This window comes from Pogona vitticeps, chromosome 13, assembly GCF_051106095.1.
Source record: "Pogona vitticeps strain Pit_001003342236 chromosome 13, PviZW2.1, whole genome shotgun sequence".
NCBI classification, from domain to species: domain Eukaryota; kingdom Metazoa; phylum Chordata; class Lepidosauria; order Squamata; family Agamidae; genus Pogona; species Pogona vitticeps.
Genome location: NC_135795.1, coordinates 830,417 through 857,792, shown reverse-complemented (window position 1 = coordinate 857,792; position 27,376 = coordinate 830,417). Strand labels below are relative to the sequence as shown.

The window sequence follows — 27,376 nt, the reverse complement described above, 5'->3', positions numbered from 1 at the left end:
CAAAGGAGGGTGGGGGACATCCCCTCCGTAGACAACACAACTTAGAGTAGTGCAGAAGGACATAAGTTTCGGTTTTCAGAGAGTTGACCAGAGGTAGCAGGCTCGGCTACGAGACCTGGGGAGACCTGTAGTCCATTTTGAACCATGCAGATTTCTCAGCTTCTGTCAGGAACGGTGCCAGCAATTCCGCTATTTATCACCCGGTTGTCACATCAAAGCAGTGCGCCTGAAATATTGCTAGCTTTCCCTCCGACTGAATGAAGAAGCCTGTGCAACTCAAAACCTTGTGGGTTCTTTCATTAACTCAGGCCAGTCTAACGTAAGGCTGTTGATCGTATCTATTGCGTTATCCCCTCCTTTTCCAGGGCTGCTTTAGCAACATGCTGGATCCTATCAGAGCAGGGCTGTTGATTGCTGTCTTTCTTTGTTTTTCCTGTTTTAGGACTTCTTCAATTAGAGAACCAGATAGTATCACTTTTAGGGACAGTATTGTTCATCGTTATGGTGTAGATCATTTGGGTGCATGTTCTTGGACTATCCGGATATGGGAAAGACTACAACTCCCATGATCCCCCAGGCCAACTGGTCGGTACCCATACCGGCTGCAGGATCCTCAGACAGGGCTTGGAGTCAATGCTTTTTGGACTACATGTCCCAGAATTCCCTGAGTCATGAGGTTGTAGTTGTAGTCCAAACAAGAAAAGTTACCAAGCTCCGCCTAAAGAAGTAACATCTCCATCTTTAGGTGTTGCTGAAGGCTCAGAAATGGGTGACCTTCGACCGAACGGGTCCCTCTGGGTTGCACGCGTGGCGTTGCAAGTTTGTCCCAAGAAAACAGGGGGCAGGAATGTGGCCTCTTCGAAGATTCCCTGGGATTGACGCTGATGTGGGCCAAACCCTTCCACCTCTTGGAAATTAAATGTCAACCAAATTGACAAAATGCTTGTTTAAACTTGGACTAGAATTGCTTAACCAGCAGTGGAGAGAGAGAGAGAGAGAGGTGTATATACATCTATGTTTTGCACAGTTCTTTCAAGGTACAGTACGTGTCATTTGGAAGCATCTTTTATCCAGGGGGGCTCCAGAGACCTCTCAGCGGGACTTGCAGGCTTGAATATATCCCTCCTTGGCTTTTCCTCTCCCCCCAAGGTCCCCCTTCCAGAAGCCGGCATGCATGCCCTACATTTCCATGGACATTCATCTTTCTTGGTTGCTTTTTAAAACACTGACAGGCAAGGAAAACTGATGGGTGGCTTCAAACTGCCTCTCTCTCTTCCATCTGCCTGTTCTCTCCCTCTCTCTCTCTCTCTCTCTTTTCAGGGACTTTTAGGGGACAAAGTCTTTCAGAACCAGGCCACTTTCAGCCCCCTGACAGAGATTACATCTCTTTCCACTGGGAATTCTCTAATTACGGGGTTGGGGGGAGGGGAGAAATGCCTTTGAGCTCGTTTTAGTAATAGGTGAAATGCAATCCACTTTCTCCATCATCTCCTGCCCTTCAGATCTTTGGGATGAGGAGTAATTCTTCAGAATGCCAGGGGGGGATCAAAATCTCTCTCTTCCCCCCACCCCCCCACCCCCAAATGCTTGAAACTTGCTGGCTTAAGTCACACACTCCAATTAGGAAAGGAACGAGGATGATTCGGGCCATGTCACTGCCCACCTTCCCCCCGGGAAAAATGGGCGATTATATACCCAGGTGAACCCAGGAGAGCAAAGGGCCTTCCAAAGTGCACCTCAGAAATTAATCTTCCTTCATTGGGATGTGCTGATGAAGTTGGTGTCCAAAATGGCATTATTCAAGGAGGCCTTCTGCCCTGTTTATGCACCAAGTTCTGAATCATGCCGGGGAAAACCCTACAGTTTTTCTTCAACTTGACTTCTCTCTGGACAATTTGTCGTTTTATTAGGGGAGGTATTGATAGATCCCAGCTGGCAAGAAGGCAGAACCCAGCACCTCAACCAGGTTCTGCCAGTGGGCAGTTTCCATTCCTCCCTCCTGCCTTCTGGGTCAGTCGATGTGTGAAGGCTTCCTCGGCTTCTTCCACATGGAGGGCTAGGCTTAGAGTTAGGGTCTTCGGAGTACCTGCCCTCTGCATCATCACCGAGGCCATCTTGTAAGAGAATTCAGAAAGCCAGCCCGGACCAGCCCTTCGGTGGGACACCCTACTCCCTCCTCCCGCCCCCCCACCGAAAGGCAGTGCTCCAGAACGCACCGTCCAGGGCTGAAATCCCTGCTTCGGAGCTCAGCTTGGCCAGGAGTAGAGCAGATTGGTTTGTTGGCCTGCGTTGAAGCGAGCAGTTGGTGACAGAAGGGGGCTGCCTGCCAGCTCTGCTCGGCCTCTTCGGTGGAACATCATCGTCCTTCCCTCCCTCCCTCCCTCCCCACACCAATCTCCATCTCTCCCTGCTGTTCCTCTGCCAGGATTGCCCTTTGGAAGATGGGGAAGGACAAAATCATCATCCTCATGTATGAAATGACCGGCAGCGGTGGGGGGGGGGAGCTGGGATCTTCTCTGGTTACCCAGAGGGTGCTCAGCGCCCCCATTTTCAACCCTCCCCTCCCATCTCTGACCTCTCTCTCTCTCTCTCTCTCTCTCTCTCTGGAAAGGATCACATTATGGCTTTCTCAGCAGCAGCAGCGCCCAAGAGACGGGGCGGCTGCCTCTTAACCGGGAAGGTCACCCCTTCATGGGCAGTCCCATGCACACGCTTCTCCATGGATCTTTCCCCTAGTGTTTCGCCCTGGGGGTGGGGGTGGGGGGTGGGGGAGCAGAGCAGATGGCAGCAGGGGGTCAGCCAGGATGGGATTAATGCAAGGCGGGGGTTGCCCTACAAAACCTGGGACACCCCTTTCCCCTCCCCGTGGAGGGCATGGCGCGGTCATCCGTCTCCACCCAGACTCCTGTGCTGTTGTTGTTTTGCAGCAGAAATAGTGGCCACCACCCTCTGGGGGCAAAGCGACAGGCCATCGCCAACGTCAAGGAACCTTTTGGTGACCCCACAACACCCATGTTCTGGAGGAAAAGCAGGAGGGGGGCTTTTCCTGCACACAAGCCTCTCTGCCCCTCCTGGAGCTTGGAATAGTAATCTAAGCTGAGAACTGCAGAGTTGGAAGGGACCCCGAGGGTCATCCAGTCCAGCCCCTATTGAGGAAGCACAGAAGGGGAATCGAACTCCCAACCTCTGGCTCTGCAGCCAGAGGCCTAAAACCACGGAGCGATTCAGCGGTTCGGACTCAAAACGGGGGTGGAGAGCCAGCTTTGAGTCTGTGCATTAAACTATGCGTTGATATCATTGCTTGTTATTCTTCAGTGGTGGGTAGTGGTAACCTTACGGTCATCACGACTTTATCATGATGGCTAACCTTTAATTGGCTGCCCAGGGCTGTGTTCTCTTTCTGTGATAAGTGTTAATGTTCCATTCTTGTATTGTTGTTATTGTTATTGTTTACCTTCAATGATTTAAAGGTTATGCCTTGCGTAAGGATGTGAGTCAGGGAAGAGAATATCAGGAAGTGCCACAGATAACAGACTGGACATGTTCCTCTTTTTTTTTGACTAGAACTCCCATAATCCCCAACTGGCATGGGGATTGTAGTCCGAAAAAAGGCACGCTCTTTGTGGATTACCAGCAAGGCGGTGCCCTGGGTCCAAGCTGGTCATTGCAACGGTGTGAGCTGGCCCATGGCTTGGGCTAGCGGGCTGTGGCCCTTGTGCGGAGACCTCGCCCTTCTCCACCCCCCAACTCCCAAGCTGACAGCCTGGCCAGGTTTCCCTACCACCAGCTCAGCGTAATCCAGCCGGGTGCGGCGTTTTTAATCCTTGGCTCCCTGTGCAGCTGACAAGTCCGCCCTGCGCTTAAGCCCCTTTGGCAGTGAAGAAGCATCCCTCTGCCCCTCCCCCTCGGCCGTTCCGCTCTCTGGTCAGGAGTGACCCTGAACAAGGAAGCCCAAAGACACCCCCTCCAGTGAAACAAACTGAGCCACTTCTCCCGCACAAGCCCAGCTCAAAAGGGATGGAGATCGATCAGCCAGCTGCGCTTGACCATCTCCGTGAATTGTCCTTGTCCGCTCAGGGGGTGTCTTAGGCATGCAAAGCATGCAATGTGATGGCTGCAGAAAGTGGTAGAAGCATATGAGAAATCTCAGCTTCTAATAACAAGTTGTCTATAATGTACGGTTTGGCCCTCGATATATGTGCCAAGGCTGCCCAGGGTTGTTTCTTAACCTGGCAGGATATGAACTAGGGTCTGGTTAGCAAACCAGTACATTGCTGTTCATCTCTCCCTCCCTCCCCCTCTCTCTCTCTTTGCAAGTGGAAAAGAGGGTGGGGGTGGGGGTGGGAGAGAAAGAGACCGTTTTGGTGTATTTTTGACCCCATATCTGAGGAGAGTGAATGCATGACCCAATTCTTGGTCCAAAAGGATAAGAACGTTCTGTTTGCAATGGCTGATCGGTGGAAGCTGTGTTCGCACAAAAGCAAGAGAGCCCTCTAGTGTCATGTTAGGATCCTAGACCAGGGCCTGGGGGATTCGGGTTCGAATTCCTGCGCGGCCACGAAAGTGACCTCCTCTCCGATCTACCTCACAAGGTTGTGGAGGGAAAGGTGGGAAGGTAGAAGGAGTGTTATTTGGAAACCAGTTTGCTTCGTGGAGCGGATGGGCCTCCTGCGCAGAAACACGGGATTCATTTGGACGCCTGATCCCTGAGAACTATGACTCTGCCCAAATCATGGACACTCATGTGGCTTCACCTAGAATGATACGTTGTGTGTAGCGCAGCCTTCAGAGCATCCAGACGGTTCCTACCCGAGGCTGCCAAAGGCTGGGGTGCCCTCCGCTGCTCTGCTGGCGTGGGTGGGGTTGGCGTGGGTGCCCGCGCACTGGCACGGCGGGCGCAGCCGAGATGCCTTCCAAAGGGGTTGGACGAGAGACGGGTGAGCTCATCGTAATTTTGCTGTCAGGTTTGAGCAAGTCGAAAACACCATCTGGGAGGAAAGCTTTTAAAAATACCCTGCGCTTTGCAGCAGGCTGGCAAACTCCGATGCCCATAGTACACACAGACACGTTCCTGCTTCCTACATGGATAGCCAGGGAAACATTCGCCATCTAATGAAGGCAACCGATCGCTGTATAATGAAGGCAAGCCTTCGCGAATACATTGCAACCGATCGTACTTGTCATGAGGACCTGCCCCCGAAGCAAATCCTTTTCATCAGGGGTGGGCACGCTTGTCTAGAGGATGGCAGCATCAAACCCCTGGGAGGAGCGGCACGCAGTTGCTGGAAGAGCAGCCGGGCCAGAGAGCTGGGGGAGGAAGGTGTGCTCCACAACCCCCACCCACATCTCCAAGCTGTCTCTGCTTGAAGGGTTTGGATGGCTGCCTGTAGCCGAGCGGGTGGACCAAATCTGAGCTCTCCGCCACAGCCCTGACGCTTGTCCCTTGTCATGTCCCCCAGGATCTTCATCCCCAGGAAACACAGGCAGCGCTTCGACGAGGTGGTCTCCCAAAGCCTCATCAGTAAGCTGTGCCGGGCCAGGACCGAGCCGCCAGCCCGCCGGCTGAGACGGAGCCGCAGCGAGGACCACCCCGAGCGGCTCCTGGTCTCCACCCGGGCCAGCTCCTTGCCACGCAGCCACGAAGAAAGCGCCAAGGGCCTGAGGAAGGCCACCTCCCTGATCGCCAGCAATGTGGGGTCGGGGGCAGCTTGCAGGCAAGTCTCCCTCGGTCAGACTTTTCCCTCCCAGGCTTCCCACCCACCCACCACCAGCCGAGTCGACAGCAGGCATCTTGCTCCCTTGTGTAAAGAACTTGGAAATGACGTGAATCAGGTCCAGGAAGGCGGAAGCTGTCCGCAGAACAAACCTCTCTCTGTTTTTAAAAAATGCAAGTTGTCCAACAAATCTCCCAGCCATTGAATATCTTAATTTATTGAATAATGATGTACCGCCAAGGTGATTCCTAGTGACAGCACCCCTCCGAGGGTTGCCTAGGTGTGAAGTCCTCAGAAAGGGGCTTCCCAGACCCTCCTTCCGGTGGCATTATGGGACTACCGTGTCACTTGCCCGAGGCTGCACAGGTGCCAGTCCATGTAATCCCATCAGCCACAGCACGCACGCACGCACGCACGCACGCACGCACACACACACACACACACACACACACACACACCAAGCCGTCTTAATAATTAATAACCGTGTCCCATCAAGTCAATTCTACCTTATGATAATCCTTTCCAGGGTTGTTGGTTTTTCTGGGGGGTGTATAGAGCACTGGTTCTTAACCTTGGGTTACTCAGGAGTTTTGGACTGCAACTCCCAGAAGCCTTCACCAACAGCTGTGCTGGCTGGGGTTTCTGGGAGCTGCAGTTCAAAAACATCCGAGTAACAAAGGTTAAGAACCACTGGGCATTCAAAAGTAGCTCACCTTTTCCTTATTCTGGGGGTGGCCTGGGCCTGTGTGCAGCTTGCTCAGAGCACCACCAGGTTGGCTCTTCTCCCGAGAGGCCCATTTGGGGAATCGAACCCCCAACCACTGGCTGACCCCGGGGAGAGCTAGCCAGCCAGCCAGCTCAGGGTGATCTGAGCCAGCGCGAAGGGCAAAGGCCAGGGTCCTGTTGGGCTGCAGAGGACACTCGCCGGTGAGGGGGGGAGGCATCAAGAGCGGAGGACCGTGGGCTTCGAAGCAGGTCTTGGGTGGCTTGACCCGCCTGGCTCATGAGGGCTGGCTGGCTGGGGCCAGTGACGGCATATGGGCTCTGCGGCTTTCACGGCACGAATCCTTGTCTTCCTCAAAGGCTATTCCTTGGAGAGAGAACACCTGCTTTGCTGGCAGCAGGTCCCTGCTTCGGTCATAGGTGTCTGCAGGTAGCGCGAGGAAGGAGACTTTCCTAAAAGCCTGGAGGGCAGCCCCAGTGGGAGCAGTGGTCGACCTGATCCAGAGACCTAACTCTCTATGCACCCTATGGCTAGGAGAGAGTGTTTGAGTTTGGGGCCAAAGGGCCCAAGCCAGAGTGCCCGGGAAAGCTTTTTGGGGTTGGTTCTCCTCTCCCCCAGTATCACACACATGATGGATGCAGAGGGAGGGGGCTGGGGAGGGAGTTTCTTAACCAGGGAGAAGAAAGGACTGGGCTTCCATTCCCCGTGGGTCACCCCAAAACTCCGGACAGATCCAGGAGAGAATTGGAAATGCCCTTCGATGTGGATCCGCTTATTTTATTGCCTGCCTTTTGCTTCCATGGTCCTTCAGAAGCTTTTCTGCAAACCTAAGGACTAGTAACTTACTTTCCTCCTCCCTGCACCCAGGACCATCCGTGTTTACAAAGGCAGCAGGAGCTTCGGTTTTACTCTGCGCGGCCATTCCCCGGTGTGGATCGAGTCCGTCTTGCCTGGTAAGTGGGGGCTGCCATTTCTCGCATTAAAAAAAAAAAAAGCAAAACATGTTTACATCGTTAGCCTGAGCCCTGGTTGCATCTGTTTTCTCTGCATAAATATGGATGCTTTGCTTACTGCAAAATAAGGCCACCCGTTCTCCTTGTCGAGGGGAGAATCGCAGATGTGAAATCACCAGATCGGGGTGCTGCTTCCCTGCTTCTGGAAATGCTTGGCATCCCTGGACCCAGAGCGAGGAGAAGCTCCTTTTTGGGGGGATGGCCCACGAGAATTCCTCAGCCAGCATGCCACATGTCTGTCCGAATGGGGGGGTTGTGGGAGTTGTAGTTAAAAGCAGTAATGTCTCCAGAACGTTGGTCCAGGGCTCCAAGAGGATGCTAAAAGAGATCTCATTAAAGGAGGCTTTTCTGTCATTAGAAATTCTGGGATGGGGCAGGAGTGGGGCCAGCCAGTGTGAGAGGGAACGCCGTGGGGCTGGTAGGAGCAGGTGAATATTGGGGAACAGAAATCCTTCCTCTCTTACAAAGCTGGAGAATGGCGGCAGACAAGATTTGCAGGCAGGCACCGGCTCACCTGCTAGGAGAGCCCACCTTCACTGTTCCTTGCCCCCCTTTTAGCATCCTGTTTTAAAATTGGAATTAAAAGGAGAGGAAAGGGTGGAATGCCCAGGGTCAGAGCAACAGGAACCTGGGGGGGCAGGCGGCGCTGATCAAATGGAAGCCTTTGGTATGGTGTTGAGGAGGCCCCAGGAGGGATGGGCTTCGCAGTAAAACGGATGTCTCTCTCTCTCTCTCTCTCTGAATCAGGGGAGGGAAAGATGGAGGCTTCGCAGTACTCGCTCTTCTGTTCTTACACGGGGTGTTGCGCTTTGGGGGGCAGGGGTGGGTGTCCCTTGAGCCCAGTGCCCCTGCAACCACCATGTCTGTGTTTGATTTTCGTAGGTAGTCCAGCTGACAAAGCATCACTGAAGCCTGGCGACCGAATCTTGTTCCTCAATGGGCTGGATATGAGGTGTGTGTGGCAGGCCGACCCTGCTGAGCCTCTGGGGCGAGTTTGGGAGCGGAGAGGCGCATGTCACGACCAGCAGGAGCCCTGAAGCATGCGAGGGAAGGGGAAAGAGAAGGGTGATGCTGAGCATGCCTCGAGGGTGCCTCCTGAAGCCGTGGGAAAGAATCCGGCCGCCTAGGGTTGCTCAGCGGGAAGCCCCACGCTGCTGAGAATTTGGCTCCAAAGCCTGACACCCAGAGAACCGAGCCCTGAGCCTGAATCTTGGGGCCAAAGGAGAGCCGAGGCTTGCCCCCCCCATCCCCTCACAGCCATCTCCTGAGCTCCTCCCTGTGGGTTGTGTCCGTGCAGGACCCCCACCTTGCCCCACCCCACCCCGGGCTTCTTTGGAAGGCTTCTCTGGTGCTGGGTCTTTCCTCGACATGCCATGGCTTCGGTCTTCTCCCCCCGACAGGAACTGCTCCCACGAGAAGGTTGTCTCCATGCTTCAAGGCAGCGGGGCCATGCCCACCCTCGTGGTGGAAGAAGGCATCGTGAGCTTTTCAGGTGATGAGACTGACTCCTTTGGGTGGGCTGGGGGCCCCCGCGGTCTGCTCTTAGGCCACCCAAGGCACTTTCCCACCTGAGGCGGGAAATCAAGGGCTGAACGTTAAGCCAGGACTTCTGTACACCCCATTATTTGTGTGGGTCTGCTCTCTATCTTGGTAAAGACTACCACCTGGATTTAGGACTTAGTGCAGTGGTTCCCAATCTTGGGTCCCCAAATTTGATTGGACTATGACTCCCAGAATTCCTGGACAAAACAGCTATTTGGGAAGGTTTCTGGGAGGAGGAGTCCAAGAACATCTGGGGACCCACGAGATTGGAAACGACTGCCCTAGTTCAGAACACCTAAGCTGGCAAAGTTATTTTGACCCAGGAGGTAGAGAGAGAGAGAGAGAGAGAGAGAGAGAGAGAGAGAGAGAGAGAGAGATATGCCTTAGGAGCTCTCCAGGGTCCTGAAGTTAATTCATGACTGGAGTTCAGCCCCTCCGGCAACTTCTGTCAAGGTCTGAATAAAACCTGGAGCTGATTCACCGCTCGCTTGATGTTGGAGTCATTAGCCTTCCCAGAAACGGAACACCCCCCCCCCCCATTGCTGGCAGTAAAAGTATCACAATAATAAAGTGAAGAAGCCACTAAAGTGAGGCTAGTAAGGTAGACGTTCCTGCCATGGCATTCATTATCCCTTCCATGTCCTGGGGAGTGCTCCTAACTTGTCACTGAAGCGGTGCAGAAAGCGCCCAGGCTAACAATACGCTACAGCTCAGCTCAGCCTCCTCCATCTGCCTGTGTCGGCAAAGGGCTTAATCAGCGCAGCTGGAACTCCCCTGTTTCGGAGAGCAGCTGCCGACAGCCTGTGGTTTTTCAGGCTAGATGGAAGCCTTCCTTTATGAATCCTGTAGGCACAGCCAGAAGGGAAGGGAAGGTTCCCTACATATGCCCCTACACTGTCCCATTTGTCTCCACAAAAGCCCACCTCCAGGGGAACCGGAGAAGATCTTCTCCCTCACTGATGAGATCCATGTTTTCCCCATATGCTATGTGATGTCAAGCTTGCATCTGCTCAAAATCTGTGACTTCATGGCCCTCTAGAAGGCACGAGAGTCTTTTTTCTTTCAAATTCCTCTTGATTTTTACATGGGGGTGGGGAGACTTTAGTGTTATAGCAGAGGCCCTTCCTTCCTTCCTTCCTCCCTCCCTCCCATGCACTATTGTTTATTATTTATTATAAGTCTCTTGCTTGACCCACTGGTTTGTGCCCGCGTGTGCAGACGGGGAGTCCTCGGATAGTCCCAGCTCGTCCTCCGCACTCACCTCCTTGCAGTGGGTGGCCGAGATCCTGCCTTCCAGCATCAAGATCCAAGGGAGGACCTTCCAGCAGCAGCTGGAGCACCTGCTCACACCCCCCGAGCGTTACACGGTCTGCAAAGCCCTGGAAAGCTTCTTCCAGCACAGGTGAGAGGCTGGCTGTTGCCCTCCCTCCCTTTTCCTCAACGGCAGAATGGGAAGTCTACCGTGCGCCAGTAGCAGTCTCGCTTTTCTCGCTCTCCCTGTTGCGGGGTTTCCACTTCCCCGAGCAGAAGATCGGCCCGGACGCAGATCTTCAAGGGCCGGGGGGTCCTGCCGCTTCCGTCCTGCTGTGACGTTGCTGGGGGAGCCTAGGAAGGGGAGCTGGCTCTTGGTAAGGCCGGCGGAGCTGCTGAATCAGGCCATTTCTGGAAGGCTCCGCAGGGGCAGATGAAGGTGGCCGGCAAGCTTTGGGCACGCGTGAGAACTGTTTCGGGAATGATGGCAAAGACATGAATCAAATCAAGGGACATATAACAATCAAAATAGAAATGCAAAAGGCAACTGGTGGCAGCACAAACAAAGTAAATGTCTGCTCAAACAGAGTTTTAGCTGGACCCAGCCGGGGATAAAACAAATGGAAGTGAGAAGCAAAGCTTTGCCTGCCTTCTTGGTGCCTCTTGATCTGCTGTTAAAGGCATGGGACCAGATGCCAGTTGTAATGGTCAGGCACCTTGAGTCCAGTCCAGGATTTTGGATTTGTCCCCCACCCCCCCACCCCTGCCCCCGGCCTGCCTGCCTTCTCCCACCCCAGAGAAACAGCTGCCTGCTCTCTTCTCCACCCAGGAACATTGACACCCTCATTGTGGACGTCTACCCTGTCCTGGACACCCCCTCGAAGCACATCATCTGGCAGTTCGTCTACCAGCTGCTGACCTACGAGGAGCAGGAGCATTGCCAGCAGAAGATCGCCAGGTTTCTCGGCTACAAGTCCCTGGCAGGTGAGCGGCCCGAGGACGGTTAGGGCTGGAAATCACAGTTTGTTGCTTCGTCCTTAAGAAAGGAGAAGGTTTCACGTTTGTTCCCACCCCCCCACGTCCCTCGCCCACAGAGGAAATCCATGTGCTGCTCATCAGCCTTTCCAAAAGGGACGGTTTACCTCTGAGGGGTACCAGATTGGTCACTGAAATTATGGGTTTCCCCCCATCATCACCACCATGCAAACTGGGGGAAATTGCCCCTCTTTGCTTACGGAGATCCTGTCAGCCCTACGGAGGGCAGCCCATTATCCCACAGGGCCGATCTTAGGAAGGTGAGAGAGAGAGAGAAAGAGGAGTCCCCGAAAGCAGCTTTGGAGGGAGTAAAGCAGGTGAGCCGAAGGTGGGGCCCCTCACCCCATTTCAAGCCAAGGTACCCAAAGGCTTGGCCCCACAGCATCCAGAACGGAGGGACCATTTTGCCCACTCAGAAAGGGATCCAAAGCCTCGGTGCTCAGGCTTTTGGTGCTGGCCAGACACTTCAGATGCATTAGCGCATGTCCTTTTCTAGCGGATGCTGTGGGTATAATCCATCTAGGTGCTGATCCCAGGCAAGCGCTTTCAAAAGGAGGGACAGTGCAGTAGTAAGGGAACCAAGCCTCTCCCAGGCACTGCAGGAAATCCACATCCTCCAGCATGTCCGGTTGGATGGCCACCTGACCGTGTTTTCTCACCCGCTCGGGAAGGAGACTGGGCGTCACTTCCTTGGGCTTTATGCCTCCAGTCGGCTGGAGACGGTGCCTGGCTGGCAGAGAGAGACGTTGTCGGGGGCCTCTTTTAGGGAAGGTGTCGACACCCCAGGGTGGCAGGGAGGGAAGGAAGGCGTCGCCCCAGTCCCTGACACAAAGGCCCCACTCCGACTCCTCCATGCGCAGGCTGCTCTTTTCCCGTCGCTGCAGCAACTCGGGCGCCAGCTGCGCTCTTCTGGGGTGGGGGGGAGTTTGTGGGCTTTCCACCCTGACGAGGCCAATTAAGAACGAAACGTTTTACTCTTCAGCTGAAGACGGGGTGGTTTACGAGCAAGGGCTCCTTGGCTTGTTCCAAGGAGATTGTTTTAATAGCAAAGGGCGGCTCAAACGCTGGGGGGGGGGCAGAACAGGACTCTTCCATAGAAGCCACGGAGGGTGCTTTTGGTGGACAGACCACGGAATGCGTGGCCACAAAAGGCAGTGACCTCTGTGAGGAGGCGGGTCCTTTTGCTGGGGCCTCAGAGCCGCAGCCCAGGTCAGTGGGAGTCCCCCTTGGGCCGTGCACAGGATTGGCCGGGCTGGCTGGTGGTGGTGGTGGTTGATGGAGGGAGAAGCAACGGAGAAACTCTGCGGCAGAGTTCGACGGGTGGGATTGCTCTGCTCCCCTGCAGAGGATACGGTAGTAGGTGAGCCGGTGCTTTATGAGAAGAGCCAGCTGGGCATCTGGAAGACCCAAGGGTTCAGCCTGCAAGCCCACAAGCAGAGCCCCCCGCCAAATGATTAACGAGTCCCCCTGAAGCAGAAAACTGAAAGGGTACCTCTTGTGCCTCAGCCCCTGGGCGCCCCCCCCCCCCGGCTGCCCAGTATCTCCTGCCATTGGGAAAGGAACGGGAGGCGGAGGGCTTCTCTGGAGGTGCCTCGGCACTCACTGTGGCAGCAGCCGGAGGCTCTTGGGGACGCCCAGGGCCCCCTCCTAAGGAAGCCCGGGAATGGCAGCTCGGGGCGGGATGGAGCATTCTGTGCCAGAGGGTCCAAGTGCCACCACCTCCCCTTCCGAAACAGAGTGGAGGATGATGGGCAAGTTGCCAAACAGCACATCCCAAGCCTGAGCGTCGAAGGACTAGAACTGCAAAGCACGGATCCACTTTTAAACAGGAGAACTTTCTTCCTTCCTGCTTTCTTTCCTTCCTTCCTTCCGTTAATTTTTTGTTTTAAAAAAAGGGCTGACGGTGTCGCTTTCCGTTGCAGCTGAGCCAGAAGCAGAGGAACGGCCCCGCACCTCCCTACGGGCGGCCCCAGCATGCCGGAGAAGCATTCGCACCCAGAGCCCCGAGGAGAACAGAGCTGGAGGTGAGCCGGGGCAGGCCAGGAGGGGGTGTGTGGGGCATTTCCACTCCCTGGGTCTCCCTGCAGGAGCCGATTCCTCCAGATCCCTAGAGTCCTGGAGGGGCCGATCTTTTGCAGAGTGCTGAGGCCGCAGCCTGATGGGCCACAGAGTCCTGTGGCGTGACCGAGAACAGGCGAGAGGCGCCCCCTGGAGGCCAGTGGCTCCAAACCTTTCCCAGCTTCCACCCCATCAAGACAGAAATGCGAAGCCCACTTTGGCAGCTGGGGGGGGTCATTGTCCCCCCCCCATGGCACCCGATGGCAGCCAGCTAGTTTAGGGAAGGCCAGCCAGTCTGTGTGCTGGTGCTCACAGAGCCGCTCCCCAGAATCACAGGGCCAGTGCGCGCCCCCCCCCCAGTTTCTGCTGCCCGAAGGTGGGCCTGGGCTTGACCCATCTGCCTTCCTGGTCTTACCTTTGCAAACCTCCCCCCTCCCCAAAGTTTCCCCTGAGATTTGGTCTGCCTCAGCCTTTGATGGAGCCAGACCGATGACCTCTGGTGGCCCCAGGTCCCTTCCCTGACACCTCCTCCTTTCTCTTCGCCCACAGGTCCTGGGGAAGTTGCCGTCACCGAGGGGCCGGTCCGTTCAGCGCCTGGGGAGAGGCAAGCGGGCGACGGGACGTCGCTTCCCGAAACGCCCAACCCCAAGATGGTGAGACCCGTTGTGGGCGATGGAACTGGGTGGGTTGGGAGGAACACTGCCACATGTCTGTGAATTGTGTGTCTGTGAGGGGGGGGCCAAGCTGCAGGATCCCCCTGAGCTCACACGGGTGGCCCTCCTACCTCTGCTTCCAGATGTCCGCCGTCTACGCAGAACTGGAAAGCCGGCTCACCACTGGCTTCGGGGGCAAGCTGAGCAGCTTGGCATCTCCGCCAATTTCAGAACAAGGAAACCCAGCAGGTAAAATCCTTCTCTTATCTCAGCACAACAGGACCTGTGTTCTCCACCCTCTCCCCATACTGGGGAAACTTCAGGCACATTGGCTTTGTAGTATTTATTCCCTCATCTTCTCCGAATTAGATAGGCTGAACAGCTAATAGAACCTCCTCTATATCTTCTCCAATATTTTAGTCCTACTCTCCACCTTTCCCCCGCAGGGCTGACCTACTTGCCTGTCTTGCTGCAGCCAGTAGATGGAAATTTAACTCAGGAGCAGACATTACAGGCAATCTGACATTATAAGAAGAAATTCATTAACTGCAGAAAGCATCTGACTCCCACAGCAGGAGCTTTTCTCATTTCACATGATTAGCGAACGACTGATGGATCTTCAGAACTTAAGCATGTGATTCTTTTCAAGTCTGACTTCCCAAATATGCAAATCTCCCTGAAACAGGGCTCTCCAACACTGACCTGCTTTCAGCGATAACCATAGGCTGTCTGTAATGATGAATTTTGCCCTTCTTTTCTTGCTTAGCACCAAAGTTATTTAAAAACAAAAAAACCGAACAACAAACCCTCGGGTGTTTTACAGGGCTAGAATCACAGTTTTCCTACCGTTTCCCACTCCAAAGCCTGCATGGGGGGGGGGGGAGACACCTTGAACATGTAACTTTGATGTAGGGCCACCCCAAGGAAGACGGGATCTTGGTCTCCTGAGAGCCCTCCCCCCCCATGGTGCCTTTGGTTCTCTCTGCAGGGGCCTGGAAGACGGGGCTCTCCATTTCCTGGCAGAACGACCAGGCTGGCTATTACCACGTGCAGGGCGGCGGCGGCGGTGGTCTTCCTTCCCCGGACAGCGCAGAGTCCAACCCTTACGTCAGCCTGGACAGCAGCCCGGCCCCTTCCCCCAAGCACAGGGGCTACCCCCTCAGCCCCCTCTCCCGGAGAAGGAGGAAGCTCTTCACCTTCTCGCGCCCGCCCCGGAGCCGGGACACGGACCGCTTCCTGGATGCTCTGAGCGAGCAGCTGGGCCACCGGATCACCCTCGTGGACGACTTCCTGACCCCGGAGAATGATTACGAGGAGGTAGGGGCGCGCCGCTCCGGGTTTTGAGCCGAACCGGCGGAAGGGCCTGCAGAGGTGGCCTCTCCTTGGTCCGAAATTTCTGGGGAAGGGGGAAATAGGCCGAGCTTGGGATGACATCCCACAAGGAGGAATTCTGGGGTGCGTTGCAAGAAATGGCAAAACGCCCTGCCTTCCCTCTGACAGCCGAGACTGCCTTTGCCTTGACCTTGGGAAGGGCCCCCACCACCACCACCACCACTGTATCTTCGGTCACATATGATCTGCGGGTTCTGGATTCAGTTCTTACCTGCCGTGCTGAGCGAACGGGCGTTTCGTTGCCTGCCACAAAAGGCCACCAACAACGAAGCCTCGCTCGCTTATTTGGTGGCTCTTTGAGGCCCCGGAGCAGCACGAACCGGGAAAAGGCCGTGCGGTCCTTTGGATCGCACAGAAGTATGTAGGAACGGGTGGATTCCTTTGGTCGGGCCCCTCAATCGATCCGACAGATGGCAAGCTTTCGGGGAGGAATCCCACTTTGCCAGGCTAAGCACCACCCCTTCCTGGAGGGTCCAAAAACGGATTATGGCACGTTTCTGTGCCAAGTCCGTCTGGAGAGGTGACCTCGGGCTCCGCTCTCAGAAGTCCTCCGGCTCAAGCGCCGCTCCTTGGAGCAGGACTCGAATGTTTACGCCCTGCTCTTAAGAACATTTTTTTTTTGCTAATTATTCGGTAATTGCCCTCCTCACACACCCCGACTGACACACACACACACACACGCACACACACAGAGAGAGACACACTCTGGCTGAACCGCAGTTTCTTTTGGGCCGTGTGGTGGTGGTGGTGGTGGGGGAAGCGACGCAAAGAGGGACAACAGTGCCCATCATCCTGAACCCCACCAGCCACCTCTGGTGCTGCCCTTTCGGCCTCTCCAGGGGGCGGTTCGCCCTGGCATTCTCGGGGGGGGGGGGACGCAGCAGGCGCACCGTGCGGTTCTTAGCGCCCCGGCTAAGAATTCATTGGGGGAAAAGCCGGGGGCCTCCACCCGAGTCAGAGGTTTGGGGGCCACACGAAGAACAGGGCTGGGCGAAGACCCCCTTTTTTTCCGCCTCCTGCCCCGTTCCCTTCGCCGTCCAATTGCGCATCGGCCACGAATAGAGCAAACAGCCTTTTTCCAAAGAGAAGAAGGGGGGGGAGGCGGAAAGCCGGCTTCAGCCCCACCGCGGGACCTGCGCTCTTTGCCAGGGATGCTCGGCGGGAGGAAAGATGCCGGGGCCCGGGGGGGGGGGCGGTGGTGGTGGCGGCCGGCGGAGGTCCGAGTTCTCCTCCCCTCCTGCCTCTTCCCACCCAGATGAGCTTCCACGACGACCAGGGCAGCTTCGTCACCCACGACCTGAGCAGCGCCAGCGAGGACCTGAGCAGCAGCAGCAGCAGCGACGGGAGCTCCCTGACTTACTCCACCTTCTCGGACGCCCTCCCTCCCCCTCCCGTCAGCCCCCCTCCTCCTCCTCCTCCCCCTCCCCCTCCCCCGCCGCCGCCCCCTCTCCCACCCGCCCAGTTCCACGACCCCCCCACCGAGGGCCAGAGGGGCCCTTCCTCCCCTCCCCCTCCCCACCCTTCCTCGGGACCCTCCCCGGCCCTCCCGCCCCCTCCCCCGCCGCCCCCGCCGCCCTGCGCGCCTCCGCCCCCGGTGCCACGAGGAGGAGGAGGAGGAGGAGGAAGCACAGGCGGGGAAGGGCTCGCCCACCGGCGGAGCGAGTCCAACCACATGAGCGTCAAGCGGCTGCGCTGGGAGCAGGTGGAGAATTCCGAAGGCACCATCTGGGGCCAGGTAGGGCCGAAAGGCAGTCGGCCTCCCCCCCCCCCCGCCGACCTCGGCTGTTGACTCGGACCCTCCTGCCTTCGGATACCCATCATCCCCTGAAGGGCAGGTGGCTTGGGACGTGGGTGACCCTGACCCTCTCCTTCCTTCGTCCTCGTTCAGCTCGGGGAGGACTCCGACTACGACAAGCTGAGCGACATGGTCAAATACCTGGACCTGGAGCTGCATTTTGGAACTCAGAAGCCGGCGAGTGAGTCTTCCTCAGTCTCCCCTTGACGGCCAAGCGCCAGGAACCCTCCGCCGGTCTCTGGGGGGTGGCCGCGGGAGGCAACCAGGCCACCTGCGGCCCTCCAGCAAGCCTCTGGAGTCTGCTTTCTTGGACCTTGCCAGAGCCTGCGCCCCCCCACCCCCAAACATGGGTTTGCACAAAGCAGGAGAAGGACACCTCCAGAAGCTTCCTGGGGGCTCCTTTCTCTCTAACCACCATTGCCACAGTGACACCTCCCCACCCCAGATTAGGCTGTTCACTTTCCTCCCTTCATTCTCTCTGGCCAGAAACAGATTATACACAATCTGTCATTAGAAGAAAGACATTCTTGACTGTTGAAAGCGTCTGAGTATACAGCAGGAATAATTCACCCATCCCTAAACTTTGCAGATTTGTATGCTTTGTTTGGTAATTGGCCTTTGGGACTTGCGCATGGGGTTCTTCCCCTGTTTGGTTTCTTAAACATGGGAGCCTGCCTGAACCACCTCTCTCCAACACTCATGTGCTTCCAGCTGTCCTTGCTGGCTGTGTGCGCCATCTGTTTCTCCTCCTTGTGGGTGCTTGTTTTCCCACATCTGTGTTTTAGTCCTTTGCTACCTTCCCATTATCGCTGGACCAATGCAGTTATTTGTACTGGTACATGCATACATTCCGGCCCAGAACCCGTGGCAAGGAGTAAAGGTCCAGAAGGCCGGGGGGGGGGGCGCTAGTAGGCAGGGTCTCATTTCAAGCTGTTGTCTGGACTTCTGGACAGATCTCATGTGTTGTCTTGCCTTTTGCAGCCGAGCTTCTGCTTCCCGGCCAGGCGTGCATGGGCCACTTTCAAGGATTTCCCAGCATGCCTCATGCCAGACCTGCAGTTCCACATCTCCCCCCCCCTTTTAGCCCCACTGAGCCCCTTCCTCAATTCTTCCTTGTTCACCTTGTCCCCCCCCTTCCTGGAGTCCTCCAAACCCCATCCTTACCTCTGATTACATCTTTCAGTTTCTCTTCCAGAGCCGAGCCCCTTGCCAGAGTCCTTTAAAAAGAAAGATGTGGTTGAGATTCTCTCCCACAAAAAGGCCTATAACACAGGTAAGTGGAGCGCAGAGTGGGTTATGGGACCGAGAGACAGGTGCCTGGGCCGTGGAAAGGTAAGGGGGGGGGGTCAAGAGATTGACCCCTTCAGGAGGCCTGACACCTTTGGGGAAATGATTATTCATTTGTTCGTTTGTTCATTCGTTTGTTATCTGGGTGGTTCACAGTGGGATAAAACAATACACAACCAAAGTTAAGCACACTAATCCACATACAAAAACAACACGGAAATAACTAAAACTGATTAAATAACTAATTATGGGCCTAATGGGGGTGGTGGGGGTGGTGATGACTAAGAATAAACCTTTGTGGCTGCCCCCCTTCCTGCCCCTCTGCAGGGGGTCTGGGGTTTCTGGGTTTCATCCACGTGGACCCCTCTCCTCCGTTTCCAGCACATGTCAGGGCGTCTCCCAAATCCCAACAACAAAACTAGCAAAGCACAGAAAGAACATAATTTGCGCAAAGGAAAAATGCCAACCGCTGTAACCGTTGCCCAGAAGTTTACTCAAAAACACAGGCTGGTGCCGTAGCGACAAACGTGGGAGTGCCCAGCCTGGCAGCGCAGAGACGAAATTATGTACACAACCAGACAAAGCACTGAAGTTTACTAAACGACATCTTTCTATTGTGCTGATCTTTATGCGACGTTAAATCTTTCCCCTTGGTTTGTTTTCTTGCTGTCCTTTTGCGTTGCTTCAGTCTGTACGGTTGTTTATGTCGTTTCTCATGGTGGCCTTTTGGCCTGGCGGCTCTGGGGTGGGTGACCTCTTTCCGGACCAGCCAGTGGGCTGGTGGAGGTTTCTTCGATGATGCCATTCTTGTACCACCATTTGTGCACTTTTGTGTGTGTGTGTGTGTGTGTGTGTGTATGCTTGCTGATATTCCAAAATGCCAGCCCCCCCTCTCGGGCTCCCTCCTGGCCACCCTGCCCTCCTGAGCCCACTTCTCTCCCTCTCTCTTTCTCTCTCCCCGTGCCCAGCCATCCTGATTGCGCACCTCAAGCTCTCCCACATCGAGCTGCGCCAGATCCTCCTGACCATGGAGAGCGACCGCCTGGAAGCCTCGCACATCAAGCAGCTGCTGCTGTATGCGCCCGACACGGAGGAAGTGCAGCAGTACGAGAACTACCAGGGAAACCCCAGCAAACTCAGCGAGCCCGACCAGTTTGTCCTGCAGGTGACCTCCGGGCTCGGTGGAGAGCGGGGTGGGGTGGGGGGTGGCACCGCAGGGGTGATGGGTCTGGGGTGGGAGGGCAGGACAGGCAGGTTCTTCTCTGTGCCATCGGGCAGGCTGGCTTCCTTTCTCTTCCAGATGCTTTTGGTCCCGGAGTACAAAACCCGGCTGCGCAGCCTTCACTTCAAGACCACCCTGCAGGAGAAGACGGAGGAGATCCTGGCCAGCTACGAGTGCCTTTACAAGGCCTCCGTGGAGCTCAAGACCAGCAAGAAGCTGGCAAAGATCTTGGAGGTCAGCCAGGTCATGCTCGTAGGGGCCCACGGCAAAGAACCCAACGGGGACCAACAGGGGCAGGATTGGGGCTCAGTGGCTGAATCAGCCCGGGGTTGAATGGGGCCTCCTCCCTGGTCAAGGGTGGCTCCCCTGTGGCTTGACCACTGTGCGTTTTCCTAGCCCAGGAGGCAACATGAGGAAGGCATTAGGAAGGAAGACTATTTTTTTTCTCATTAATGCTTAGTGGAGTTGATTGGGGAGGGGGTGGTTCTCTCCAGCTACACTTTGGCAGATGCTTCCAACAGCTGAGACATTCCCATCTCCTTTGGAAGGGCATGTCCGTTCCTTAGGGCCCAGCCTGATACCAGGGGCCTCCCTAGAACAGATGCTGCTTCCGTGTCTATAATCAGTGCTACTTTAAGACAAAAGAATGGTCTGCGTATTCTGCTATCTGCCGGTTAAGCTTGCTTTTGGTCCACTGGGCCATCGCTTGGGCTTTGTTGGCGTGTTTTATGCCACAGGGTGACGAGCACTGAAATACTTGAGTACCTAGAGGGACAACATGATCAGAGGAGGTCCTTGTCTCATATTTTTTTTTACTTTGCCTGATGGGCAGCTCTCCCAGGATTCAGTCAGTGGGTTGTTTTTCATGCCTTGCTTGTTGCGACCCTTTTAAATGGAAAGCTGGAGAGGGGATCCCAGACCTTTTTGGTTCCAGAGCACCCCTGAGCCGCTGGCCCTTTGGCCTTTTTCCCCTCCCCGTTTGCAGAAGATGGCCTGTCCCCCCCCTTCCAACACATCTTCATTTCAACTCCTGTTTTCCCCCCCATTGTTCTGCATTTCCAGGGTTGCACATCTGCACAAGAATAGAAAGGTCCATAGGAAATGGATAATGTCTTAAGTTAATAGTTAATAAGCTGAATAACTTAATTTCATTATGTTTATGTTCAAAGGGCAGTGTTTTAAACAATTAAGTTACTTTTAAAGCAACCTTTACATTGATGTTGCGTTATGACGCTAAAAGACGGCATAAAACGGAACAGGGCAAATTCCAGCCACAGCTTTCCTCCTTCAGATTTTCATGAAGTAACTTCTAGATCAGATTCAGGGTTTTTGGTGGGCCCCCGGGCACTCAGCTGGCAGAGAATCCTAGGATGGTAAATCCGGGAGGGGTCCCCAAGGGTTATGAAGCCCAGCCCAGCCCCAAGGAAGCAGAACATCCAAAGCTCTCTGCACTTTGTCCCCAGATCTGCCTTGCAAGGAAGATCAAGTTAAGAGAGAGGAGTTGGTCCAGGGTGCTTCCTGGCTCTCTGGGGGGCTTAAATTTTGGGATCCCGGAGGAGCCGAGGGCTGCAGATTTGGGACAGTCCCTGAAGCGTCTTCCACCCACGTTTTACTCAGCAGCCTCTCTGACTTAAGAAAGAGCATCACTCTGACATTAATGCTAACTTAAGGGTGGACAAACGCACCCCAAACTGAATCATGGTCCCTTTAAAAATTATAATTGCATCAAATTGTCCTTTCCTGTCAGCAAATTTCCAAACGTGATGCTTACCTGTGGGTTTCAGTATCTCACTTTTTATCCTTGAGTTTGGAGACCGATCGCTGTTGTGGGTCAGACTGACTCTGGGGCCAAGAGAGGGTGTGTGTGGGGGGAAGGGGCTGCCCAAGATTTACACCCACCCTGCAGGGTAGGAAACACCCTCCCTTTGTCTTCCTGACTCCCTCTGGGCCTGGGGGAGCCTCCAGCCTTACCCGGCTGCCCGGAGGGTCCCAAGGAACAGGAGGGGGAGTCAGAGTCACACTTTCTTTTCTCCAGCGTCTGGGGCCAGATGTCTTACAAGGACCAAGACGGGGAAAAAAAACTGGGTTCGGTACCAAGGCTGTTGGAAGTGAAGCCGCCACAAATCTTTTAAGGAGGCAGTTTTATTCACAGAGGACAAGAGAACGCGGGAACAAAAGATACAGAGCACACCAGAGGAAGGAAGGGTTTGGAAAAGTACCAGCCAGCAAAAATAACTAACCGAACTTAACCCTGGCTGTACCTACCGGCCTTTATGGAACAAGGGAGAAGGACTGTGGGGTGAGACACCCCCCCTCCCAGAAAAGCACCTCCCCCAAAAACATGGTGGGTTTGGCATTCAGCCCCATCTTTTACAACGGCCAAAGATTTGTTAGCGCTCCCGAGGGGAGTCCCACAAACCAAACTCTGGCTGAATAGCCCCAGAATCCTTGGTCGTTTCTGGGACCACGGAAGGTTCTCTTGAGGGTGTGACGACGACGCTGGCCCTTATGGTGCAGGGGAGGGAGAGCAGTCTAAGCAGGGTCGTTTGAGGTTAAAGGGGGGGGGAGAGAGAGGAGCAGTGCGCCCTTTGGCCTGATCCTCACATCCATATGGCAGATTGACCTCAAGCGACCCTCGGGTGCTTTCTGCTGTCACGTGTCTGTTGAACACTTGCCATTGAATGGGGAGAAAAAAGGGGGGGAAGAGGGATCCATGTCACAAAGTGGGTCAGGAGCCCCTGCTCTGCTGTGCAAGGAGGCCAGAAAGGAGCCAGCGAGCGAAGGAGCCCCATCTCCCCTTCCAGGATAAGGAAGGAGGAGAAGACAAGCAGGAAAGAGAGGAGAGGGGGAAAGAACGCCCAGGCGAAAGGAGCTGGGTGGATTCACCATCCACCGGATGGCTCTGTGCATCTGTGCACATGTGGCTTGTGTGCATGCATGCCGAACAAGACAAAGAACAAAGTGGGAAGAGGGTGCAGGACCCTGACAGTCCTCAGAGGAGGGTGTTGAGAAGAGGCATCGCATGGCCAAGACCTCACCAAACCATCTAATCTAGAGTGAAATTATTATTATTTGACTCTGCTCGACTATCACTGATGCACTGAATCACTTAGATTAAATTTTAAAAAATATATTTGTGTGGTGCTAATCAAGAAACTGCTCACAGTTGGGGTTCAGATCAACACTTCACACAAAGGCAAAAAATAATAATTATTTTTAATTGAATCTAGAAGACCTCTTGTTTTTGGTGCCCAAAAAAGAAGGAAAGAACTTGTAGGATTAACCCATTGCTTACTCATCGTTGCAGTTTGTGCTGGCCATGGGGAACTACCTGAACCACGGGCAACCACAGACCAACAAAACAACCGGGTTTAAAATCAACTTCCTCACTGAGGTAAGTGGTGGTCAAAGCCCTTGTGGGGAACACGGGAGTGTCCTCCCCCCCCCCCACCGTTGGTTGAAGGAAGGACGCTGTGTCCTCCCTCATCCTGCTCCTAATGATGAACCAAGAACGGCTGGTTTCACGCAGTCCATATCTGTAGGACCCACCATTGTAGCTGTTGGATAGAAGCTTCATTGCCCCCCCTCCGCTCTATCCTAAGGAATTCTGGGAACTGTAGTTTGGTGAAGAATGTGGAATTCCCTGGTGTAGTTCAGGGAAGGAAACTAGAGTTCTCTAGCGCACTGGTCCCCAACCTCGGGCCTCCAGATGTTCTTGGACTCCAACTCCCAGAAATCCTGGCCATCAGAGGTGGTGGTGAAGGCTTCTGGGAGTTGTAGTCGAAGAACATCTGGAGGCCCAAGGTTGGGGACCACTGCTTAGCGGGGAAATCAAGGTTTCTTTCCCAACCCCTTTCCTTTCGGCTGCAGCCAGGACATTTTGGAGGCATGGCAAAGATTGCGTTGTGCCAAGGCTAAGCGTCCTTGCCGGCCATTTTGATGCTTCGTTTCGCCTTCTCGTAGCTGAACACCACCAAGACTGTCGATGGGAAGTCCACCTTTCTGCACATCCTCGCCAAATCCCTGAGCCAACATTTCCCAGAGCTCCTGGGCTTTGCCCGGGACCTGCCCATGGTGCCACACGCTGCCAAAGGTTAGCCACTGCCTGGGACGGGACGTGGGCGTGTCTGAGCGGGGTGTCCGGGACTGACCTTCCAAAGGGCCTCTCCGGTCTGCCTCTGGAAGGGTGATCCTGGGGCAGATTTCCCCATTTCAGTCTATGTGTGAAGGAAACCAAGGGGATGAGGATGGAAAGCAAGCCCTCTGTTTTCAAGCCAACCTGATATCAGAACAGCTTTGCATTGGGAGGTCCAGAGAGGCTGGTCACTCCCTCCTCAAGCGCTTTCTCTCCTGGACTCTAGGTGCATGTGTGCAAGGGCCTGACCTGGGTTCTCTGCTTGCTGCCGACCCAGGCCAGGTGGAGAGACAGAGCTGTGCCGGCTGGGAGGGTGGGTTGGCCTCTTGGCCTCTCACTTCTTCCCACCATGGCAAAACACGGGTGTGATCCTGCTGCAGAACAGGGCCTGGCACAGTAGGGCAGATGCCACAGCCTGTCTTCGCCAAACCTGGACATTCTGCCATGAGCTGCCCTTCCCCAACTTTGGGGGTGGTGGCGGCCAGGAGATTGCCCGGCCACAGAAGGAGAGGTGGCTGCTAGGATCCTGCCCTCTGACCCCCTTCTCTGCCTTAGTGAATCAGAGAACATTAATGGCTGACCTCAACGACCTTCATTCCACCGTTGGAGAGATCGAGATGGCCTGCCAGAACATGGTGCCTTCCCCGGAGGACAGGTTTGCTACCGTGATGGGCGTATCCTTTGGCCGAAAGGACCCGGGAGCGGTGGATTCCCCTTGGCAAATCAAGGTCACCTCGAAGAAGGAAGAGCCCAAGTGGGCAGACGTTCAGTGGCCGAGCCGCTCTACCTGCTCCATGCTGACTCCGGCCTGGGAGTAGAGTTGTTGGTTCTCAAACTTGGGTCCCCAGATGTACAACTCCCAGAGATCCTGGCCAGCACACCTGGCGGTGAAGGATTCTGGGAGTTTGAGTCTAAGAACCTCTGTGGACCCAAGATTTGGAACCACAGGTTTAGGGGGGAAACCAGAGGACACAGGAAGGTTTTTGACACCCCCCCCAAGAACCCTTAAAAAATCAGCAGCAACTCATAAAGGGGGGGGGCATTTCAAGGAAGTGTCATCTTTCATTTTAACGGCTTGTGTGGGTCGCCACCAAATTTCACCGCAATTTCTTGCAATGAATTGAAAGCAGTGAAATGTTCGCTTGAGATGTTGTCTCCCTTCTTGTCGACACCCAGTTTTGGTGGCACCGGGAGGCGCAATCCACGGCAGCTCCCAGAGGGTGGGGGTGGGGTGGGCCAATGGGTGCCCAGAGCAGCTAAAGTTGCACACCCTTGCCAGCCGGGGGGGGGGGACGGCTTTTGGGTTCGCCTTCTTTCTGGGGCAAGGAAGAGCCGAAGGGAAGGTGGCCCTTCTTCCTTGCGGTGATTTGGAATCTCTCCCTTGCTGTTGCCCTCCAACTCATGCATGGGGGACCATTGGCCCTCCCCTCCCCTCCCCTCCCCCATCACCCGAGGAGACCCTTGGTCCTTAGCCCCGCTCCGCAGGCCTTCCTGGAGGGGGCGCGGCCGGCCATCCAGGCCCTGGCGGACCTGCAGCACAAAGCCATGGAGGAGTTCCACCAGGTGCTCTCCTTCTTCGGAGAGGACTTCAAGGCCACCACCTCGGAAGCTTTCTTCGGCATCTTCGCAGAGTTCATGAGCAAGTTTGAGGTGAGGCCTGGCGGCTCGCTTCCAAACTTTCCTTTTGTGCTGTAATGGCCCGTCAAGGGTGTTTCGCCTCGTTGGGTTCAGGTGGCATGGATTTTTGCCAGGCTCTTGCCACACGGCACTGGAAACCTCTGGGTTTTTTGGAGAAGCCAAATAGTAGGACAGAGGGAGTCCTTCTAATGACTCCTGTCCTAAGGCTTAGACTCTCTCTCTCTGTGTGTGTGTGTGTGTGTGTGTGTGTGTACTCTGCCATCCTCTCTCACCCTCCTGTCCTTCACTCTCTCCCTACATTGCAGCGAGCCTTCAGCGACGTGCAAGCCAGCGATCCCCGCCATCCTCGGGTGACCCCACCTCTTGCCTGGTGACCGGATGGCTCAGGACAGCAGCCTTGGGTGGGGAACCTTCTCTCTCCCCCCCCCTTCCTCAAGAGCACAGTTGCTTCCGGTTGCATCTGGCTGTACATACAAAGGGTTTGCGCTTCACCGTGAGTTGTGAAGGGGCATCGGGCCCGTTCTGGTGCTGTAAGAGCATGCTCCTGCAATCGCTCCACGTGGCCCAGTGTGAGGGGCCTGAGAAGGGCTCACCCCCTGGGACTCCGAGGCTCTGGCACCTTGGATTGCTCCAACCCACTCCAGCAGCGGGCGCTCTTCTCGGCTGCATTCAGGGCAGGCGCTCCTGAGGACAGAGCAGGGCCTGGACGTTGGTTGTATCCAGAAGCGAAGAGAGGCCGGGCCGGGCCGTGTGGGGCTCTCCAGATGTTTTGATTGACAAGCCCTTCCATCTTTGAGGGCTGCCCTGGTCGGCTGTAGTTTCGGAGAGCCTAGAAGGCTCGGGGGGGGGGGGCAAACTCAACTCAAGCTTGGCCAACCCCTTCATAGGAGAGAGCCCGCCTGTTTCCCCTTGAAATACCAGGAGCTGCCTCACGAGGAGTCCAACGCCTGCTCCGTTTTGTCCGGGAACCCAGGTTGCTTTCCAGCGTCTCCGTCAGGGCCCTTCCCAGGCTCCCCTCCTGCCGTTTGTCTTAGCTGGAGATCCAAGGTCCGTCCCACTGGGACCTCACCCCCCCCCCTTGGGCTCTGAAGAAGAAGGACCAATTCTGCCCCTGCAGCTCTGCCCCCCCCCCCAGAAAGCAGCTTCTCTGAGGCCTTGGCTGAAAGCACAGATTCGCCACCCAGTGCATTAACAACCACCTCTTGCGGTTTCTTGCGTTTTTCTTTTCTAAAAACCCGTCGGGTCTGGCCAGGCCAGCCCTTCCCCAACACCAAACAGGTTTTGCCGTCACTGCTTCAAGTGCCAGGTGCTGGGCCCACTTGGTCTGCTCCCCATTCCCGACCGGCTACCTGGCCTCCAGCTGGCATCGCCCCCAAAGGGCCGTTCTTTCAATCTTTGGAGGCTGTTTTATGCCTTCGGCTGTCCCTGGTGGTAACTGTGTGATCAATCAGGCAGCGAGGCCCACGGAAGCCTCAGTTCCCATTCTGCTGCCAGGATTCTCCAAGACAGAAGTTCCCTTATTGAGGAAAAAATATATACAGTATATATATGTATATGTGTATGCCTGGATCAGTGTCTCCTCCCTCATTTATGTATTTCTCTACAATAAACAACACCCCCCACAAACACAAAGGCTACCCCGTGCAAAACTGCTTCCTTTGAATAACTGTCTCCTCCTGTTTCCAATCCAAGTCAAAGCATCAGGAGAAGCTTTGCATTTCTGGGAAAGTCCATTTGACATAAAGGAAGGGTCCTAACCGGACACGTGCAAGCTGGGGGCTCAGGTGTGGGTGGGGGTGCCTGGCTGTTGTGCACAAACAGAGGATCAAGAAATCCTGGCATTGCGGAGAACGCCGCTCTTGGAAGGGCCAGCTTTTTAATAGCCAAGGGCCTAGTCCCTAGGGTTGAAAAGATCTC

General features: G+C 55.2%; 1 protein-coding gene across 1 annotated transcript in view; it reads left to right on the top strand.

The window, feature by feature from the left end:
• Window positions 1-27,079, top strand: part of GRID2IP (Grid2 interacting protein) — a 34,360-nt gene extending 7,281 nt beyond the window's left edge. Inside the window, exons 5-24 of the mRNA XM_072982657.2 lie at window positions 5,460-5,714; window positions 7,306-7,391; window positions 8,334-8,403; window positions 8,852-8,943; window positions 10,212-10,395; window positions 11,074-11,228; window positions 13,202-13,303; window positions 13,887-13,990; window positions 14,134-14,239; window positions 14,979-15,307; window positions 16,638-17,117; window positions 17,271-17,358; window positions 18,373-18,450; window positions 19,433-19,629; window positions 19,765-19,920; window positions 22,994-23,080; window positions 23,650-23,779; window positions 24,377-24,495; window positions 25,307-25,471; window positions 25,765-27,079. Of these exons, the coding sequence (XP_072838758.2) occupies window positions 5,460-5,714; window positions 7,306-7,391; window positions 8,334-8,403; window positions 8,852-8,943; window positions 10,212-10,395; window positions 11,074-11,228; window positions 13,202-13,303; window positions 13,887-13,990; window positions 14,134-14,239; window positions 14,979-15,307; window positions 16,638-17,117; window positions 17,271-17,358; window positions 18,373-18,450; window positions 19,433-19,629; window positions 19,765-19,920; window positions 22,994-23,080; window positions 23,650-23,779; window positions 24,377-24,495; window positions 25,307-25,471; window positions 25,765-25,833 (3,052 nt within the window). The 3' untranslated portion in view covers window positions 25,834-27,079. The remainder of the gene's footprint in view (window positions 1-5,459; window positions 5,715-7,305; window positions 7,392-8,333; window positions 8,404-8,851; window positions 8,944-10,211; window positions 10,396-11,073; window positions 11,229-13,201; window positions 13,304-13,886; window positions 13,991-14,133; window positions 14,240-14,978; window positions 15,308-16,637; window positions 17,118-17,270; window positions 17,359-18,372; window positions 18,451-19,432; window positions 19,630-19,764; window positions 19,921-22,993; window positions 23,081-23,649; window positions 23,780-24,376; window positions 24,496-25,306; window positions 25,472-25,764) is intronic.
• Window positions 27,080-27,376: the final 297 nt, after the last annotated feature.